Source organism: Esox lucius, chromosome 17, assembly GCF_011004845.1.
Source record: "Esox lucius isolate fEsoLuc1 chromosome 17, fEsoLuc1.pri, whole genome shotgun sequence".
In the NCBI taxonomy this organism is placed as follows: Eukaryota; Metazoa; Chordata; class Actinopteri; order Esociformes; family Esocidae; genus Esox; species Esox lucius.
In genome coordinates, this window is record NC_047585.1 from 14796804 (window position 1) to 14813712 (window position 16909).

Here is a 16909-nt window from a genome sequence, read left to right on the forward strand (position 1 = left end):
AACACAGCCCCAGGCCATTACCAGGTATCCTTTTTCCACTAAACTTTACAGTAGGCCCTATGCATTCCGACAGGTAACATTTTCCAGGCATCCTCCACATTTAGAATCATCCATCGGACTACATGACAGTGAAGCATGATTCATCATTCCAGAGGACACGTTTTCACTGCTCCAGTGGATGTGGGCTTTACACCACTCCAGCTGGCGCTTGGCATTGCACATGTTGATGTGAGGCTTGCGTACAGCTTCTTGGCCATGGAAACCCATTTTGTGAAGCTCCCGACAAATAGTTATTGCGCTGATGTTGCTTCCCGAGGCAGTTTGGAACTCTGTGGTGAGCAATGCAACAGATGATGGCCGATTTGAACGTGTTACGTGATTTAGCACTCGGGGGCCTTGGTCTAGGACATAGCTAGGCTGTTGTTGCTCCTTGATGCTTCCACTTCACAGTTTTGTTTTAGGCGTACACAATTATAGCACTTAAGGTTGACCAGGGCAGATCTAGTAGGGCAAAAATGTCACAAACTGACTTGTGGCAAAAGTGGCATCCTACGACAGTGCCACGTTTAAAGTCACTGAGCTCTTCAGTACGACCCATTTCACTGCCAGTTTTTGTCTATGGACATTTCATGGCAATGTGCTGGATTTTATCCATCTGTGAGCAATGGGTGTGACTGAAACACCTGGACTCAATGATTAGTATGTGTCCACATACTTTTGGCCATATAGTGTATGTTAATAAAAGTTTTGGGTATCTTTACAATTAAAGAATGTAATATACATTTCACAAGGCACAAAAGCATTTTAATTTATTTATTTCACTGTAGGATATATTTTACTCTGTGCTTTTAGGAAACATTCTTATACTTTACTAGGTGGGAATGTAGCTCTCTTGTCGTCATCTGCAAAACCGGATGGAAGACGTGCTAGATGAACTGATGTGATCACTAAGCTAAACTACTGCAGTTACTAAAAGCCTTTGAATTTGATTGACAGCTGTGTATTTTGCTATTATATAGCCTCAGTAAGCCATGCATGCTAAAATTATTTGCTCTCCGTCCCGAATAGTGCTGAAGTTACTATTCTACATTGGGAAGTAGGACAACCGTGCCCGTCCAACACGTTTGTTCTAGCGCCAGGCCAGACAACTAGTCTCTACAATTATGTGTTATTTGGCAAGTATCTTGGAAACTTCATAAACGTTAAAACATTACCTGCATGGGCCTCGATAAGAAGTATTTAAAAAAAAGTCACTTTTTGTTGCCTCAGTGCAAAGATGACATGTCCTCTTAATACTGCTTATAACATATACCCTCTTTGTTAAATGTACACTGAACAAAATTACAAACACAACACTATTGTTTTTGCCCCTATTTATCATGAGCTGAACTCAAAGATCTAAGACTTTCTCTATGTAGACAAAAGGTCTATTTCTCTCAAATATTGTTCACAAATCTGTCTAAATCTGTGTTAGTGAGCACTTCTCCTTTGCCGAGATAATCCATCCCCCTCACAGGTGTGGCATATCAAGATGCTGATTGAACAGTATCTTGATACTGCAACACATGTTCTTCCCATAGAGTTGATCCGGTTGTTGATTGTGGCCTGTGGAATGTTGGTCCACTCCTCTTCAATGGCTGTGCAAAGTGTATGGATATTGGCAGGACCTGGAACACGCTGTCGTATACGCCGATCCAGAGCATCCCAAACATGCTCAGTGGGTGACATGTCCGGTTAGTATGCTGGCCATGCAAGAACTGGGATGTTTTCAGTTTCCAGGAATTGTGTACAGATCCTTGCTACATGGGGCCGTGCATTATCATGCTGCAACATGAGGTGATGGTCGTGGATGAATGGCACAACAATGGACCTCAGGATCTCGTCACGGTATCTCTGTGCATTCAAAATGCCATCAATAAAATGCACCTGCGTTCATTGTCCATTACACACGCCTGCCCATACCATAACCCCACCACCACCATGGACCACTTGATCCACAATGTTGAAATCAGCAAACCGCTCACCCACACGACGCCATACACGCAGTCTGGCATCTGCCCTGTACAGTGAAAACCGGGATTCATCTGTGAAGAGAACACCTCTCCAAAGTGCCAGACGCCATCGAATGTGAGCATTTGCCCACTCAATTCAGTTACGACGACGAACTGCATAAGGTTGAGACCCTGATCAGGACGATGAGCATGCAGATAAGCTTCCCTGAGATGGTTTCTGACAGTTTGTGCAGAAATTCTTTGGTTATGCAAACCGATTGTTGCAGCAGCTGTCGGGGTGGCTGCTCTCAGATGATCTTGGAGGTGAAGATGCTGGATGTGGAGGTCCTGGGCTGGTGTGGTTACACATGGTCTGCAGTTGTGAGGCTGGTTGGATGTACTGCCTAATTCTCTGAAACGCTTTTGGAGATGGCTTATGGTAGAGAAATTAACATTGAATTCACAGGCAACAGCTCTGGTTGACATTCCTGCAGTCAGCATGCCAATTGCACGCTCCCCCACAAAACCTGTGACATCTGTGGCATTGTGCTGTGTGATGGAACTGCACATTTTAGAGTGGCCTTTTATTGTGGTCAGCCTAAGGCACACCTGTGCAATAATCATGCTGTTTAATCAGCATCTGTGAGGTGGATGGATTGTGTTAGCAAAGGAGAAGTGCTTACTAACACAGATTTAGACAGATATGTGAACAATATTTGAGAGAAATAGGCCTTTTGTGTACATAGAGAAAGTCTTAGATCTTTGAGTTCAGCTCATGATAAATGGGGGCAAAAACAAGTGTTGCGTTTATAATTTTGCTCAGTGTAATTCTACAGGCATTTTTTTTATATAGATTCATTTAGAAAAGGTTGAAAAGAAGGTTGGGCATGACTTTATAAATGGCAAAGATATTTACATTTAAATTTAGTTTAATACAAAATGACCACATGGCCTTTCTATTCCTACAGCACACATGTTGCTCTCTGTGTGCCTTAGAGAAAGGTCACACTGACAATGGCTCCTAATTCACTGAGTAGTTTTTTGCTTATTACTGTTTATATTGTTTTTATTTTTGTTCATGCTGCACTGTCATTCATACAGTATGATCAGCTATCACTTTTGGAAGTTTGTTCATTCTTGAAGTGGAGTGTTTGCTGTGATTCCTTTGTCCTGCCTCTGATTTGTTTACCAATATGCCGATGGTGAGGAAAGAGAGGCAAACGTGCCGGTATCCTATGTAGATCTCGGACGGGATACTGCAATCCGCCATTACCGAGCATTTTACTCACACATTTCACACCTAATTTGGCCCAATTTGGACATTTTAACCTAGGGGTGTATTCATGCCATTTGGGGGCAGAGTCACTGGCTTGTTGTTGTCTCTCCATTGCACCCATTGTGCAATTGGGGTGATCTCTGCTGGCAATACTCTGCCCTCATTTCAGGGTGTTTGCGGTTGGTTGGTGTCCCTATGGTTGATGCTTGGGAGTCTGGGTGCATTGACTTCCTGTCTTTTGTTGCCAGCGGTTTAGACATTAATGGCTGTGTGTTGTGTTATTTTGAGGGGACAGCAAATTTACACTGTTATACAAGCTGTACACTCACTACTTTACATTGTAGCAAAGTGTCATTTCTTCAGTGTTGTCACATGAAAAGATATAATCAAATATTTACATAAATGTGAGGGGTGTCCTCACTTCTGTGAGATACTGTATATGAAATACTCCAGTCCGGTTTCAGATCCCATCATAGCATGGAGACTGCACTCGTGAAGGTTTCAAATGACCTTCTAATGGCTTCAGACAAAGGTTCCACATCCGTTTTGCTGCATCTTGATATTAGTGCTGCCTTTGATACTATGATCACTCCCTTTTCTTAGAAAGACTGGAAACCCATGTTGGGCAACATGGACATGTAGTATGTGTGGATGGCATGTCCTCTGACAATTCAAAGGTATTTTTTGATGTTCCTCAATGCTCGGTTTTGGGCCCATTATTGTTTTCACTATACAGGTGCTGGTAATAAAATTGTAATATCATCATAAAATTGATTTATTTCAGTAATTTCATTCAAAAAGTGAAACTTGTATAATGTATACATTCATTCCGCACAGACTGATATATTTCAAGTGTTTATTTCTTCTAATTGCTATGATTTTAACTGACAACTAATTAAAATCCCAAATTCAGTATCTCAGAAAATTTGAATATTACTTAAGACCAATACAAAAAAAAATATTTTTAGAAATGTTGGCCAACTGAAAAGTATGAACATGAAAAGTATGAGCATGTACAGCACTCAATACTTAGTTGGGGCTCCTTTTGCCTGAAGTACTGCAGCAATGCGGCGTGGCATGGAGTCAATCAGTCTGTGGCACTGCTCAGGTGTTATGAGAGCCCAGGTTGCTCTGATAGTGGCCTTCAGCTCTTCTGCATTGTTGGGTCTGGCATATCGCATCTTCCTCTTCACAATACCCCATAGATTTTCTATAGGGTTAAGGTCAGGCGAGTTTGCTGGCCAATTAAGAACAGGGAAACCATGGTCCTTAAACCAGGTACTGGTAGCTTTGGCACTGTGTGCCAAGTCCTGTTGGAAAATAAAATCTGCATCTCCATAAAGTTGGTCAGCAGCAGGAAGCATGAAGTGCTCAAAAACTTCCTGGTAGACGGCTGCGTTGACCTTGGACCTCAGAAAACACAGTGGACCAACACCAGCAGATGACATGGCACCCCAAACCATCACTGACTGTGGAAACTTTACACTGGACTTCAAGCAATGTGGATTATGTGCCTCTCCTCTCTTCCTTCAGACTCTGGGACCTTGATTTCCAAAGGAAATGCAAAATTTACTTTCAGCATTGAACATAACTCAGCAGCAGTCCAGTCCTTTTTGTCTTTAGCCCAGTCGAGACGCTTCTGACGCTGTGTCTTGTTCAAGAGTGGCTTGACACAAGGAATGCGACAGCTGAAACCCATGTCATGCATACGTCTGTGCGTGGTGGTTCTTGAAGCACTGACTCCAGCTGAAGTCCACTCTTTGTGAATCTCCCCCACATTTTTGAATGGGTTTTGTTTTACAATCCTCTCCAGGGTGCGGTTATCCTGATTGCTGGTACACTTTTTTCTACCACATCTTTTCCTTCCCTTCGCCTCTCTATTAAAGTGCTTGGACACAGAGCTCTGTGAACAGCCAGCCTCTTTAGCAATGACCTTTTGTGTCTTGCCCTCCTTGTGCAAGGTGTCAATGGTCATCTTTTGGACTGCTATCAAGTCAGCAGTCTTCCCCATGATTGTGTAGCCTACAGAACTGGACTGAGAGACCATTTAAAGCCATTTGCAGGTGTTTCAAATTTTCTGAGATACTGAATTTGGGATTTTCATTAGTTGTCAGTTATAATCATAACAATTAAAAGAAATAAACATTTGAAATATATGCGTCTGTGTGGAATGAATGAATATAATATACAAGTTTCACTTTTGGAATGGAATTACTAAAATAAATCAACTAATTTTATGACCAGCACCTGTATATTAATGTGCCGGGGGGCGTAGGGTCAGTTCTCCGTTGTAAATCAATCAATCAAATGAAATCAAATGTATTTATAAAGCCCTTTTTACAACAGCAGTTGTCACAAAGTGCTTTACAGAGACACCCGGCCTTAAACCCCAAGGAGCAAACAACAGTGGTGTTGAATTTCAGTGGCTAGGAAAAACTCCCTAAGAAGGACGAATTTTAGGAAGAAACCTAGAGAGGACCCAGGCTCAGAGGGGTGACCAGTCCTCTTCTGGCTGTGCTGGGTGAGATATTAAGAGTCCAATAATTAATAAATATATGTGGGCTAAATCCAGAGTCTATTTAAATTTAGATTAGGTCAGAAGTATGACCAGATGGACAAGGACAGGGACAGCAACGGGCCCCCCAAACCAGGTGCTCTGCAGGTGTGGACCAGGACCTCATGTCGTCCTAAAGTTTAAAACGGGAAGAGACTGGGAAAATTCTGAAAATGCATTCCTCATAAATCCTTGTAAACCTAAGGAATGCACTCTCTAAATTGTCTTGTCTCCTGGAACACACAGCGCCAGTATTTCAGTCGGTTTGAACTCGTAGTGATGCCCATACAGAAAAAAATGTCCAATGCAAAATGAATGTATGTCGAATATATAAAAACATTTCAAAATACATTTCTGGTATGAACAAGTATTTAACTTACTTTTTGTCCAAATGTATTTCTGAACAACTGATTTTCACAGTCCAAAATGACATTCATGTAAGACTTGTTATACTTTTTCACTTCACAGCAGACCTGAACATTTTACTGCTTTTTCAACAAAGAACACAAACTGATACCAAGATCTTTTTTTACAGCTAAACACAAGGGTTTTCCCTTACAGGCCTCAGGTTTTAGTGGATATTGGGCCTGGCAGGATAGATTTCAGACAAAATAATTTGGTTTTTGTCTGAAATCAATATTATATTACAGCCAGAAATAGGACCGGATTTTCTAAACAAATGCAGCACACTTGTCTCCACACAGTGAATACACAAACAACACTTTCAAAATGTTCATCATTAGATGACATCCCTTTTTGGAATTGAAAATCGGTCGTGGATGAGTATTCCAGCATGATAATGACCCAGTGGCCTAGCCAGTCTCCAGACCTTAATCCCATAGAAAATCTGTGGAGGGAGCTGAAGGTTCCAGTTGGTAAATATCAGCCTCGAAACCTTAATGACTTGTTGAAGATCTGCAAAGAGGAGTGAGATCCTGAGATGTGTGCATACCTGGTGGCCAACTACAAGAAACGTCTGACCTCTGTGGTTGTCAACAAGGGTTTTGCCAGGGAACCGCTTTCTGATGGGTGAGTAATTGCAAAATGCATTAATTGTTTTTTTTTTACTGAAAAAATCATGCATAGTGCAGCTTAAAAAATAAAATAATTTACCAATACATTTGTCTAACTACAATACTGTAGCTATCTGGCTAAAACATTGCCACCATGCAACCAAAACTAGGAGCACAGAAACGGAAGGACAAATCTTAAAGAGAACGTCTAAATGTGTAGCAGTTAAGTAATGGCTGAGTGGGACTGAGTAATTAATTACCTGTGTTGAAAAAAAATGGATTTGAACGTGGCCTAGTTACGAAATAAAATATCAAACAATAAAACGTTCATGATCTGTAGAATATAATTACTATTAATACATTTTTTGGCCCGTGGTTTGGGTCCTAAATGTTAAATTCTGTCCCGGGCCCTGTCATTCCTGTCAGCGTCCCTGACGAGCAGGTAGAAGAAGCTGACCAGGTCTGAGACCCTTTTTTTCTTCATCTGCAATGCATCACTATTGAGTTTAAACACTGTTTTTCCAGAATCTACTCAAATTGGTTAAAAGGTGAAAATGTGACAGACTCAGTTCATTGGTCATAAAAGCTATGCCGTGCCAATTAGAGTCCTCATGGGTATTTCCACTTGCAAATGCTGTGAAACCTTCAAGTGCAGACTGTGATTTACAAATAAAAATAATACTCTTGCAAAATATTAGTGACAAAACTATGAGCATCTGTATTTTACATTGGCAAGTGTTATTAATGAGTTGCATGATTCCAAATATCAAGTTAGATACAAGTATGCAATTTTAAGTAATTACAGGTTTGCAAATATAGTTTTCAAGTTTGCAAAACGTTTTTCCAACTACAAAAGTAATTCCAGGTTTGCAAAAAGTGTGCAACCTTTTTAGAAATAAAAAACTTATGTCGCTCTTTTACCTAAAAGGTTCACCCGGTACAGCCAGAAGAGGACTGGTCACCCCTCCAAGCCTGGTTCTTCTCTAGGTTTCTTCCTAAATTTCGACCCCTGTTAGGAAGCTTTTCCTAGCCACTGTGCTTCAACATTGTTGTTGCTTGCTCCTTGGGGTTTCAGGCTGTGGTGTTTTATAAAAGCACTTTGTGACAACTGCTGATGTAAAAAGGGCTTTATAAATTAATTTGATTGATTGATTGCTGCCATCTGGTAGATGCTATATGAGCATCAGGGCACATACTTCCAGACTCACAGTTTTTTGCCCCAGGCCAACCAGCAACACTGATCAATGGACATATTGATCACATGAACATTTCATATCTATCTCATTCTACATTCTTTGGAATTGTTACTGCGTAGATGTCGTGTGCCATGTCACAAGAACTTCACTTTTCAGAATGATGCTATATTATTTGGTGCATTTGATAAATAGAAGACATTTACTATTCATTAATTCACACTGCAGAGGTGCCAGTCAACAATAGACAGAGACCAATGGACAAACAGAGAGATGGAGACAGGTCCTGAGACAGATGGAAAGACAGATAGAGACAGGTCCTGAGACAGATGGAAAGACAGATAGAGACAGGTCCTGAGACAGATGGAAAGACAGATATTAAATCAGATGGAGAAACAAACAGGCAAACAAACAGACAAACACTGAGACAGACATTAACACAGATGGAGAAACATACGGACAACAGATGAGACAGATGGAGAGACAGACAGACACTGAGACAGATGGAGAGACAGACAGACACTGAGACGTATGGAGAGACAGACAGACAGACACTGAGACGTATGGAGAGACAGACATATATTGAGACGGATGGAGAGACAGACATATATTGAGACAGACACTGAGACAGGCAGACACTGAGACAGATGGAGAGACAGACATATATTGAGACAGACACTGAGACAGACAGATGGAGAGACAGACATATATTGAGACAGACACTGAGACAGGCAGACACTGAGACAGATGGTGAGACAGACAGACAGACACTGAGACAGATGGTGAGACAGACAGACTGAGATTAGGACATACACAAATACAGACAAACACAATAACTCCTTACAGAAGCTGTCAGACGGGTTCTTTTGTGTTCTATGCAAACACTACCACACCCTAATGCACATGTGATCCCATTTTCCCCCAGACCAGGTGAGGGGAGGGGCTCGTGGCTTATCCCTTCCCATACGGGGGAGGGGTGTGAGGAGGGGCATAGGGAAGGGCAACAGAAAGGATGAGCGCTATTAGGCTCACACTGACACGCTGTGTTGCTGGAAGCTACTGGTTACACAGGTAAGACACTAACATTTCACTAGTGTTTTCTGTCTTTGGCCTCACCACCACTATGAAATTATTTTGACTAGTTCGGTTGTATCGCTGTTTGAACTTAAGGTGTTGGAGATGCACTCGAGTAATAGTGTTCATTTAGAGAGAAACTGGCTGCTAAACTCACAGCGGAAAGCAAGTCATACAGGTATTTATTTCCATGAGTTCTCATGACATTTGCACATTATGTACAAAGTTTATGTACATTTAAAAAGTTTAAATTCCAACAATCTACCTAAGTACTCATATTGTGATGTAACTGCTGTCCAATGACATTGACCAAAACCAGTAATACAGTGGATATAAAAAGTCTACACACCCCTATGAAAATGCCAGGTTTTTGTGATGTAAAAGACTGACATATATCATGTCAGAACTTTTCCACTTTTAATGTGACCTATAATATGAACATTTCAATTGAAAAAAAAACTGAAATCTTTGAGGGGGGAAAATACAAAATAAAACCGTACAATAACCTAGTTGCATAAGTGTGCACACCCTTAAACGAATACTATGTTGAAGCACCTTTTTATTTTATTACAGTACTCTTTTTGGGTAGGAGTCTAATAGCATGGCACATCTCGACGTGGCAATATTTGTCCACTCTTCTTTGCAAAAGTGCTCCAAATCTGTCAGATTGCGAGGACATCTCCTGTGCATAGCCCTCTTCAGATCACCCTACAGATCTTCAATTGGATTCAGGTTTGGGCTCTGGCTGGGCCATTTCAAAATGTTAATTTTCTTCTGGTAAAGCCATGCTTTTGTGGATTTGGATGTGTGCTTTGGGTCGTTGTTGTGCTGAAAGGTGAACTTCATCTTCAACTCTCTAATGGACGCCTAAAGGTTTTGTGCCATAATTGCCTGATATTTAGAACTATTCATAATTCCCTCCACTCTGACTAAGGCCCAGCTGAAGAAAAACAGCCCCAAAACATGATGCTGCCACGACCATGTTTAACTGTGGGTATGGTGTTCTTTGGGTGATGTGCAGTGTTGTGCAGTGTTGTTTGTACGCCAAACATACCTTTTGGAATTATGGCCAAAAAGTTCAACCTTGGTTTCATCAGACTATAACACATCTTCTCACATGGTTTTGGGAGACTTGATTTTTGTTTTTGCAAACTGCAGCCGGGCTTGGATGTTTTTCTTTGTACGAAAAAGCTTCAATCTTGCCACCCTACCCCATAGCCCATTCATATGAAGAATATGGGAGATTGTTGTCACGTAGCACACAGCCAGTACGTGCCAGAAATTCCTGCAGTTCCTTTAATGTTGCTCTAGGCCTCTTGGAAGCCTCCCTGACCAGTTTTCTTCTCATCTTTTCATCAATTTTGGAGGGACATCCAGTTCTTGGTAATGTCTCTGTGGTGCCATATTTTCTCCACTTGATGATGACTGTCTCCACTGTGTTCCATCACTTAACTGTGGTATATCTAATGCTTTGGAAATTCCTTTGTACCTTTCTCCTGACTGATATCTTTCATCAATGAGATCCCTCTGATGTTTTGGAAGCTCTCTGCGGACCATGGCTTTTACTCTGAGATGCAACTCAGAAAATGTCAGGAAAGTCCTACTACAACTGCTGAACCTTATTTGTGATTAATCAGTCACTTTAAATGATGACAGGTGTGTAATGTCTTCTATTTAACATGAGTTTGAATGTGATTGGTTAATTCTGAACACAGCCAGATCCCCAGTTATAAGAGGGTGTGCACACTTATGCAACCAGGTTATTGTAAGGTTTTTATTTTTCATTTTTCCTCCTCGAATATTTCAGTTTGTTTTTCAATTGAATTGTTCATATTACAGGTCACATTAAAAGTGGAAAAAAAGTTCTGACATGATTTCTCTCATTCTTTCACATCATAACAACCTGGCATTTTCACAGGGGTGTGTAGACTTTTTATATCCACTGTAGGTGCGGAGAAGTCCATGGTTCAATGCTTATGTGCACAGAGATATCGATGTGGTGTAGCTGATCAATATAGTTTGGATGATAACCAAACAAAAGCATTGAAGAAATTTGCCATTTCTCTTTACTTTCTAAATTGACCAGAATTAACCCCAACCCTCAAGATAAAATAAGTCTCTTAACATTTTGAAAATCATAGTTTTACCTGCTGGTATTTCTGCCAAGTGCAATAATATTCAAATGTTTACTATAATATTGAAGAATTGCTGATGAACTCAATTGCCCAGAAAATGTTCAGTCATATTCCCTGATAGTAGCTAATGGGCCTGGGTGAAAGAACCAGGCGGTGTCCCAGTGGACTTAAGCTGCCCACAGTAGCTCCCGTTATAGAAAAACACACTTGACATATCTGATGTCAAAAACTAAAGGCCGGCATCTCTCCTATCTTTTCCTTCCAAGACACTGGAGCACGCTGTCTCCAACCAACCCTCTTCTTACCTCTCACAGAACAATGTCCTCGACCCTAACCCGTTTGGATCCAGAACAGGCCCCTCCACCGAGACCAAGCTCTTTGAACTGCCTAAGTAAACTCTCTCCTCTTTTCTCATCTTCCTTGGTCTAGCCACTGCCTTTGACACTGAAACACAGACCTACTATCCACTCTCTCTAGTTTGGCATCTCAGGATTAGGGAATTGTTAGTTTAACCATTTTAACAAAATTAAGGAATTAGGTATTGTTTTAATAGTCCTAAAAAAATCACTACGACCGAGCTTAAGGTGTGAACCTTAGCATCCTACTCTCCACCCTCTCTAATTTGGGCATCTCAGGTTTGGCTCACTCTTGCATTCATGTCATATCCTCTCATATCCTCTCTATCACTGCTATTTTGATGACACTTCTTTTTCTCTCTTTTCCCCCTTCCGAGACCTAGTCAACATCTCTGTTTGGATGTCGGCCAATCACGTCAAGCTTACCCTTGACAAGAGAAGGCCTGTCCACTCCATGTCCATCATAGTTGACAACTGAACAATGTCCTCCTCCCAGAGTGCAAAGAACCTTGGTGTGACCCTAGATGACATGCTGTTGTTCTCTGCTAACAACAAGGCAGTGACATGGTCCTGCAGGAAGCAGTGCAGGTTCTTATGCAGGCACTTGTCTTCTCACGTCTGGATTACTACAACTTTGAGTAGGGCTCCCAAGATCCCTGCAACTCATTCAGAATGCAGTGGCCAATCTGCTTTTCAATGCTTAAACCGTTCATCCCTACTCATCGTTAAGCCACCTCTGGGCTCTTGGCCCTCCCGCCCCTTCTCTGTCATGGCACCAGCTTCCATTGGAGGCTAGGATAACAGTCTCTGCTAATCTTCAAAAAAACATCTGAAACTCACCTTTTCAGAGTTGGTAGTTCCACTGCCACCACCCGTCTGTTGTCTTTTGTTAACATGTTTATTTGTATAGGCTTCTTTACAGCAATCACCTGAGCCGATAACTTATTGAGTAGAATGCAGTTACTACTAAACTGTGTGGTTGTTTCAGCTAGATCTTGTATGCACTTACTGTAAATCGCTCTGGATTAGAGCATCTGCTAAATGACAATTATATTTTTTTATAGATTGTGATCAGTGTACTGTATGCTCTAATGGGATGAGTGTGATTATTAATCCAGTCACAATACAGCAAAGGCTTGTAACATGGTCATGTGTCTGTTGTTTTTTCACAGCCATGGATGGTGTGTTGGAGGGGGCAGCTCTGGTGTGTCTCAGTAAACTGGCCTTCAGTCTTTTATTCCTGCCACTGGTCAGTGCCTCACTCAGTGCCTTCAGCTTCTGCTGCAGCTGCCTGCTGCTCTTCACAGACATCATGGTTACAAGTAAGTGTCCATCTATGGCCCCGCCCCCACTGGGTACAGAAGGCCACTTATTGACAGGCTCTTTTGTAGGATGTCAAAACAAAAGGCAGTGGCTTTAGCCGGCTACTACAATGAAAAATCAGTGTGTCATTGGATTTTGTACATCCAGTCTGGCATCAACCACTGTCAAGAAATTGGTGAAAAATTTAATCAATTTGGTATCACATGTAGTGACCATAAAAACACCCATGCCGAGTGTCAGAAACACTAAAAGGAAGAATATTAAACAGTGTTCATCAATGATGTCAGCCTACGTTTACCTTTTACACTCAAATAAGCCTATTTCAGTGACCCAGTTCACACAACGCTACCCCCGTTCTCCACATTTCTCTAATTAATTGGTCTCATTTCTCCTGCAGCTTTTCTGGTTGTCCTCTGGTTTGTAGGGCCCAGGCTACCTCCGTTTTCCACGCCCACTGAAGTCATCACCCTGCGCTTCCTGCTTTTCCTAAGCCACACCTACTGGTCGGTGCTACTTATGACCACACCTCTGATTGCTGTGGAGACAGCCATGAGGTTGCAATCGTCAGAGAGCCATGATGGTGGAGATGGAACAGTGGATGGCTCTATGGCTCTTGTACCACACAGTGGCGTGAAAGTGGAGACCGGGCAGAGCCGGGACACAGACCCAGAGAGGATCCAGGCAGCAGGGAGAGAGGGTCAGGAAAAGGGAAGGTGTCTGTCCCACACCTACTTCCTATGCTGTCTGCTGGTTTGGGCTCTCTCTGGCATCTACGGAGGTCAAGGCTTAAGACTGGTGGACCTGTCGGTGAAGGACTGCCTCAAGAGGTACAGCTTCCTCCCTCTGTGCCTCCCCAGCCTTCCCAACAATGTCCTGCTGGCTCTGGGTGAGCCCCGCTGGGGCCTGGCTGCCCTGACCTTGGCCCTCCTGCTGGTGCTGATGGTCGGATGGGGCCTTCTGAGACCACTCCTGGTCCACAAAGAGACAGACCCTGATGTGCTTTCTGAAACAATCCCAGCGACAGCAACGTCCAGATGCTCTGTACACAGCCCGCGTTCCGGAAACAACAGACAGCTGCTACCTCGTCACCACGGAGACTCTGTCCTCTTATCAGTGGAGTGTTTGTCAGCAATGAGATTAGAGGGAGACAATGAGACACAAAGAGAAATTGGGGAGCAACAGACATGCTCCACCCACCCATACGTTACTCAGTGTTGGCTGGGAGAATGGGGCTTTCCCTGCCTGGAAGTAATGACAGGGTTAGCATGTCTGCTCACAGTGTGTGTTTTACCTCTAAACCTCAGCATGAGCATCCTGCTCATCAGGAAAATAGAGGCCACACTGGAATGGACTTTGAAGCTCTTACTGCCGATATCTAAAGGATCAACAGACAGAAATGGACACCGACACAAAGCCAGCGGGCCGGACAATAAGCCTGGACCGGTGTAGCATTTGATGCGGAGGTGTAGCTTCGGAATGGAATCATGTTCCGAGGGATTTGTACAGCGTTATCCGGGGATGGCATCAGATAAATATTGCATGTACAGGGACAGCTGGCGTACCTGCCAATGATATGGTAAACACTTCCTCTTTTGACTGTGACTGCCTGGAAAGCTGCCCACAACTTCAGATAAAATAAGTGGGTTTAGGCTTGCTCGTCTTTGGTCACGAAACCTCATAATGATTTACCTAAACTATGTTGGAATAATGATGGTCCATGGGGGTTCAGTATTCTGGAGTGGGATTAAGATTAGTGTGATTGAGGATTATCTGACTTCACCTTACCTCAGCAAAAGGCAGCGGATTATAATGTACACTTGACAAGTGGCTTTAAACACTCAAGTTCCACAGGACCGTGTGCAAAGCAACAACAAGAACTTCGATTCCACTCCATCGTAGGCACAGCAAAAAGCAGACTAGAACATCTGAGTAATCCCAGGTGTTGAGACAAACATAAACCGCCACGTTCATACAAGTACCGGTAGACCCCGCCTATTCAACTTACGATGCGGACATATGCCGCATACCTCCTGACAACCGGCTCGAATGTCTCCGGAATGCAACGGAAGAGGTGGCATTGACCAGGAGGGCACCAGAGGGCAGTCAGCACCCAGCAGCTGCACCGTGCAGAGCACCGTCGAGACTTCTGAAGCTGCCGCCCTGTAACACGTGTCCTACACACGGAGACTAAACACAGAGGGGAGTAAGGTTTGGGTTGCTTTGGTCCCTTTAAAAAGCTTCAGGACAAACGCTGAGTCAACAGCCTGGCTAGGTCTTCCCCTCCAACCTGTACAGACAGATACACTGCAGAACGGTGATTCAGACAGGAGCCCAGAACATACCGCGATGAGGAGGAGCTCACTGTCTAAACTGTCTGACTATTGTAGGTACAGCAATGTGTGTATTAAGTACATAGACACAATGAGAAAGTGGGTGGTGTATGATTCAGGTCTAACAGAATTAGGGATACTTGGTTTTCTGGACACTACAAAGATAGAAAAAACATGTTTGTGTGCGTTTTACACGTTGAGTAAAGTGTTAGGGACAGGTTAGGTTTAGGCATATAGGATAGGTTATTGAGGTTTAGGTTAGAATAAATGGTTTTCTGGACACTACAAAGATATTATTTTTTTTGTGTTTTACTGACAGTGTGAAATACAGAGGAGCTGATGAAATTATAAGGAAACGGATTGGATGCTGCTACTGCCAGAGGGCAGTTTGATTCAATCAAGAATTCAGTAATACTATTTCCCAGCTAGCTGAAAAGAAAATAAACACTGATAAGTCATACACACATCAATGGACACATCAAAAAGCTATATAAGGAATGAGTCCCCAGCATCAAGTACAGTGTTCCAGGTGTCGCAGGTGTTTGATTCTGCAGTATGGAACTCTTAAACATGATGCGAATGTGCTAATGCAAAAACTGCCATACATGCAGACTTTCTCCGGTTGGTTGGTTCAATACTCTGTGACTACCTTCTCAAATTATCCCCATGCAAACCATCAAATAGCCAATATGGATGTATAGAGGAACTGAACACACTTCTCAGAGGCTACATTTATTGTAAAGTCTGGTTTTGTTCAGCCTGTGCTTACTATGAGAGCATATAGATTAAGACAAAATCCTTGTGACCAGCTCCTGTTTTCCCATTTTTCTCAATGCCACTGTTTATTTGTATTAATTTACTCCCTAATGTCTAAACTATAGCCATAAACACCCATTGTATCTGACTGAACAACTAATGTCAGTGGTATGTTTTGTTTTAATTGAGTAAAAACCGACTCCAACACACAATTGTGGTACCTGTGAGAACAGCCCCGATATTCCTTACATTTCAATAGAATACATCTCTTAAGGTGGATTAGAAAAGTTATGGAACAGACTTAGTGAAAACTATAAGAATGAAGAGGTACTGAGATCCTGTCCTGGGTGACTGACTGACATGAACAAAGGCTCTCTCTGTTGGTTCTGCCTGCTCTCCGTTGCCAGGTCCACAGTTTTCCTGTAATAATGATGCAACCGGAATCAATCAGCCCTGAATTAGCATGAATAATGAAGCTTGAGGCAACACCCCGCTGAAAGCAGCTCATCATAATCTTTCCACCGACAACATCCTTAGTATCAAATATCCGGCTAAAGACAACTTCTTGCTTCAGACCTCAATGCTTTCATTAAAAATGAATGATGAATCAATTCGCTCTTTTTTTATCTGGTGAGTATTCTCCCATCTCCAGTCATTCTCACCAGATAAAGTGGGCCCAAAGAGCCGGGGAACTGGGATCCCCACTGTGGGGGCCTCCCTGCAGTCAGGTTGTCCGCGTTCAGACAGTGATCCATCAAAGGGTTACACTCAGCTTTTTACTCATCTACTGTAGTTGAGAAACGCCTCAGCATGAAAACAGGAAGAACAAAGAACAAAGCAAGAAGATCTCCTGTCTGCCGGGGAGGCTTTCACATGGCTGGGAGTTGGCACATCACGGCTGAAATATG

At 42.5% G+C, this 16909-nt stretch overlaps 1 protein-coding gene across 2 annotated transcripts; it reads left to right on the forward strand.

Annotated features, from left to right (window-relative positions):
- Positions 1-8960: 8960 nt before the first annotated feature.
- Positions 8961-14469, forward strand: LOC105017405. 2 transcript variants are annotated; one of them, XM_020055707.3, is made up of 3 exons: positions 8961-9098; positions 12765-12914; positions 13313-14469. In XM_020055707.3, exons 2-3 carry the CDS (start codon positions 12767-12769, stop codon positions 14362-14364), a joined length of 1200 nt encoding a protein of 399 aa, XP_019911266.2. In that variant the 5' UTR covers positions 8961-9098; positions 12765-12766; the 3' UTR covers positions 14365-14469. The 2 variants fall into 2 exon arrangements, with proteins under 2 accessions (XP_019911266.2, XP_019911265.2); XM_020055706.3 differs by lacking the exon at positions 8961-9098 and adding an exon at positions 11554-11627.
- The last annotated feature ends 2440 nt before the right edge of the window (positions 14470-16909 follow it).